At 36.2% G+C, this 5,000-nt stretch overlaps 1 protein-coding gene across 1 annotated transcript in view; it reads right to left on the minus strand.

The window, feature by feature from the left end:
• The window catches only part of LOC137968022 (plexin domain-containing protein 2-like), a 47,905-nt gene that overhangs the window by 16,603 nt on the left and 26,302 nt on the right, over positions 1–5,000 (minus strand). The window contains exons 4-6 of the mRNA XM_068814636.1: positions 3,498–3,620; positions 2,521–2,590; positions 908–1,030 (exon numbers count right to left, since the gene is read on the minus strand). Of these exons, the coding sequence (XP_068670737.1) occupies positions 908–1,030; positions 2,521–2,590; positions 3,498–3,620 (316 nt within the window). The remainder of the gene's footprint in view (positions 1–907; positions 1,031–2,520; positions 2,591–3,497; positions 3,621–5,000) is intronic.

Below are 5,000 nucleotides of genomic sequence, written 5' to 3' on the forward strand. Positions count from 1 at the left end.
TCACCCCTAAACCGGCCATACTTAGTACTCATCAATGGGGAACCCCCCCGGAGTCATTGAGTTAATGGACAGATAATTAGGTAAAGGTAAAGGTAAACGTTATTTAACGTCGGAAGTTCCTTTACTCTCTAAAGAGTACTCTCCCAGGAAGCCGACGGAGCGCTCATTTTACCCCCCTCTTTCCATCAGTGCTCCATTTTAAGGGTATTTAAAGCTACTTAGGCTACACTGAAAGGAAAGAAGTCGAAACAAGGATGTCAGATCCGGGGATCGAACTCAGGACCTTATGCACAAAGGCCGTGCACTAACCGACTGTGCAACCCTTGCTCCTACGTGGACGTTTTGCAAGATGTGTGGCATTTTGAGTCAATGATGATGGAACTAGTGATTCAAGGAGTTGCTCAGAGCTTCCTGCCATAATGGACCAAATCGCCCCAGCTTATTTTATAACAATAACAATAACATTACATTACATACTTACATACTTAACAATAACAATAATAAAATAACAATAACAATAACAACAATAATAATAAAATAATAATAATAATAATAACAACAACAACAATAAGGAAAGTCACGGTATGTCTGGACTGTTGACAGGGATTCAAAAGGGAGGGAACATAGCCAACTATCCTGTATAGTCTGTTAATTGAGATTCAAATAATAACTTTTTCTCTCAATCTTATTTCTTTGTCTCCCTTATATATATTTTATTTGGGAGAATGCGTATCAAGTCAAATGGAATTAAAGCAGGGAGAGGATACATGTAAGAGTTACATGTAAGAGAACCAATAGAATCGGCCCACGCAACATTGAGCCCAGCTAGGAGTCTAACCCGAGCCACATTACTAGAAGTCAAAGCACTCTCAACACTGTGCTCACATGTTGGAATCTTCCCACTCACCATCATCAAGGGTAAGAACTTGTGAATCTCCACCCAGCTTGGAATTGAAGTACGCCATCAGTGGAGCTAAATATTGTACATCTGTCATCAATAGTGTGTTGTGAACATCCATGTACAGAAAACCTGACAGAGATTAAGATTAAACAAGATTACATCTTCATGTATTCCTGGGAAATTATAGAAAACTAATAGAAAACTAAACTACAAAACTTAACAACCTTTAAGAGTTATCTTTAAGTTAGCAACATCTATCCAAAAATCATAAAATTTAACTAGCTTTAATCTCAGCAATGCAGTGCACTTCATTTTAATAATAGAGAAGGTTGAATTATTGCAACTGAATGTTTGTTTCACTGTGTGCCATAAACAAGACAGCATATAGCTCGCAAGAACGTCAAAGTGACATCTAAGAATGGACTTAATTTGCCAGCATACCTTTAACACTTTCTCTCCTGAGAGTGACACTTTTTGTTTGAGTTTGAGTGTTTGAGTGAGGCTCCAGCACTTGGCTAAGTAGCCTGACTTCTGGCTGGTGTATTTTACCACACTCTGTCTAACAGCAGACAATTTTAGTTGACAATAGGGCCAGTTTAGGGGTGACAGTTGTGGTTAATTAAGGACGGTACCTACTAATTCAAAGGTATTTTTGCCCTGGTTTATGATTATGCAGGAAATGCCTAGATCTTAACAAGTGTCATTGAAATCCAAAAAGAAAATTGGGGGTATTAACACACATTTCTCAAAGATAATTCATGAATAATATTTGTAAAAAGTTTTAAAATACAAATCAGTATATGGCGTTCTTTCAATTCTCAAATTAAATTTTAATGATCTCTCAAAAATGCATGGTTGTCCCCAATTTTCTTTTTGGATAGCAAGAGTACCAACTAAGATCCTAATTATTTTATCCAGATATTAAACTTCGAAACAGCATAAAAATATCCCTGATTTAGTAAGCATTACTGATAGGAAACCCAAATATCTCGAGATGGGCAAAACATATGTGCAAAAACAATTATTAATAGTATGCAGCGTCCTTAAAGGCAGCAAAGGTTTTGAGTGGATTTTGATGTTGATATTAAACTCAATGATCACCCCTAAACTTGACTGTACATTGTAATTGACAATTAATATCTTAACTAGTGGCTAATTTAGAAAAAGTAAAATCTACAAGTGTCAATCTCAGAAGGAAAGGGCTCAAGCAAGGGATACAGCAGAGCTGCCCTGAGACTTGAACATGAAGTTTATTTATAGCTGTACTACATGTACATTGTACACATACAAATGTATATCTATTATTTAATAAGCAACATAAAACTCACAAATTGTATTTGCTTAAAATTGGGCTGCCTTTGCCGAAAGACACATTCGAATTAAAGTATTGAATTCCCACACCAGGGCCAAGTTGTTCAAAAGGTGGATAACACTATCCACCGGATAACTCACTATGCTCCGGACAGCGCAATTGGTTTCGCTATGACTTATCCACCGGATAGTGATTTATCCATCGGATAGCGCTATCCATCGTTTGAACAACTGGGGTCAGATTTTCACTTGCTCTTCCAGCTCTTAATTAACGGAACCATGCACTCCTTTCATCAAAGCCAACTTACCTCCAGTAGTCAGCACAACTCTGTCAAGGTAGTGCCCATAATATGGAAATTTAAAACTTAACTTCAGTGTCTTTGAGATGAAAAAGGAAAAAGAACAGAAAAAAAGATCACAAATTGGACCCAGTGCGTGAGGCTTGTTTAGGTTAGTGAATAGAAAGTAGTAATCAGTATTAAAAATTAAATAAAAGTCGGCCTGTGTTTTTATTGGGAAAGTAGGACTTCTGCTTGAATGATCAACCAATACTTCAACCGGCATCAAACCAGGTCGAAGTAATCAAAGGAAAATGGGTAGCAACTGTGGCATCCACTGTCCATTTTAAGAGCATTGTAAACTTTAGGCACTGAATCAGCTAACTGCTGACAATGCTCAAGGAGACTGGTCTATTTGTCATTTCTCTCAATTATTTTGCTCTATTCTAACCAGAAACAGTTGTACCAGGAAAGTGTTCTCTTGAGAGCCTCCAACTCCTTCAACCCAAACCTCAGGTTCTAGTTGAAATGCTTGATCCCATGTGGCCAACAGAATAATGTAACCAAAAAAAACTTTAATTATTGGCCATTCTCCTGGAGGTTTGGTTTTAGAAGCACCCAGGTTACTTGCAAGAGAAAAGTACACTAGCTGGTCTTTCATTCATGACTTTGTAACATCATTATAATTATTATAATTATTAGTCCTCAACAACTGAAGAGGATAATACCTTTATGTTCAATACATGTAAGTTGATGATGTCTGATCATTTCGGCTTAAGTGTGTGTAGTCTTGAGAATGCTGTTAAAACTTCTGTAGTTAACTAAATTTCACCAACAACAGCCCTTCTCAAGACTAAATTTAACTCACATGGTTGAACAAAGTGCAACACTACAGTGTGAAAAAAAAAATTAAGGTTGAACCATGTGTCACCAGTAATTCCTAATGAATGGATGAAGTGTTGAAAACTACTGATTAGTGTTTCAGTATTACTAAATGCTTACAATACCGCTTTTCTTAAGTAATGATCTGAAAGACCCTTCTGTACTACAGTCTTTGGATTTCCTTTAATATCCCTCCAGAATCTTTGGCCATCATGGTGAACCTCTGATACATAATATTTATGATTTATCTGAAACCAAATAGAAGGAAATGTCATTTTAACAAAATATAAATATTATATAATTGTTTATTTGAGGCCAGTAACCACTGTCACTAAAATAGACGTCCATAACTCAGAGGACACTTTCAAAGAGAAAAAATAGTAAGGAGCGAATGAAAATTGTACATGACTTTACGTTTAATATGCAAAAGAGAACTGTTCCTCTAATTGCCTTTTCTTACTTTTAATGCACTTACTAGTCTTCTGTTTGGTAACCTTAATCTTCTTAAACTTCATGATCATATCAAACTTCAAACACTCTATTTCATGCACCAATTTGTAGCTCGTAAATTACCAAATTATTGAAAGATCTTTGATTCATTTTTTTATAAAGACTTGTAATAAGCACAATATGAATACTCCCTTTGCAACAAGATCTACTTTCATAATTAAGTAAAGTATGATTGTCCAGGTGAGTGTAGTCCTGAGAAGGACTGAGGCTGACTTAATAAAAGATTTTCATTTTTTCAAAGCACTGTGGGCAGCATGGAAAGATGTCACTTTCCCTGGTGGGGTTACAATGACATACATTAATGTATTAAAGGTTCAAAAAATTATCTGATTTTGGACAAAAAACAATACTTGTGATCTTTTCTGAGTGAAACTAACTGCACAGAAAAGCATTTTGAGGTTGAAGATCTTTGCAGAAACTTTGCAAAATGTTACTTTTAATTAGCAGATTAGTGAAAGGAAAAGCTGAAAGATTCAGTCTTAAAAGGGATTCAGACCCATGGCCTCTGTGATCCTGGTGCAGTACAAAGATCGTGTTCTAGCTATACCATCATTATCATTATTGAGCTATCAACTCAAGCCTACTGGGAGCTGGTCATTTTGAGAACTCGTTGGTTGGAGACCATACATATTTGAAACACACAAATATATATTTGTGAATGAGTGAATGAAAACATTGTACTTGTGTCTTTGCAATAATTATTTAGTTCCTAACACAAAAAACCTGACATGTTTAAGCTGTTTCACTGGTCACAAAAAATTAATCAAAATATCAGGATATCCAGCAGCCGCGTAAGGTCTTTAAAAGACTAAATGCCAGGCAGTCAAACCTTTTTTGCACGTTAGGCCTAAAAAGCAAGTTCCCGTTAGCCTGATTAGAACTCCGGCTAGCCTAAATAGCACTCTGGCTAGCCTGAACAGTGCTTCGAATAGCTCAGACTACAGTTAGCATTCAATAATATTAACATTTGCTAACATGATTATAAAATATATATCTTAAAAATTCAGATGACTAGCAGCTGGCCTCCGTAGCTCAGTGGTCATGAGCAGCACTTGACGTGCGGTTAACCTGGGTTTGATTGTGCTTGAGGTCTTGCATTAATTAACTTTTTTTTTTGT

Source organism: Montipora foliosa, chromosome 8, assembly GCF_036669935.1.
Source record: "Montipora foliosa isolate CH-2021 chromosome 8, ASM3666993v2, whole genome shotgun sequence".
Taxonomy (NCBI): domain Eukaryota; kingdom Metazoa; phylum Cnidaria; class Anthozoa; order Scleractinia; family Acroporidae; genus Montipora; species Montipora foliosa.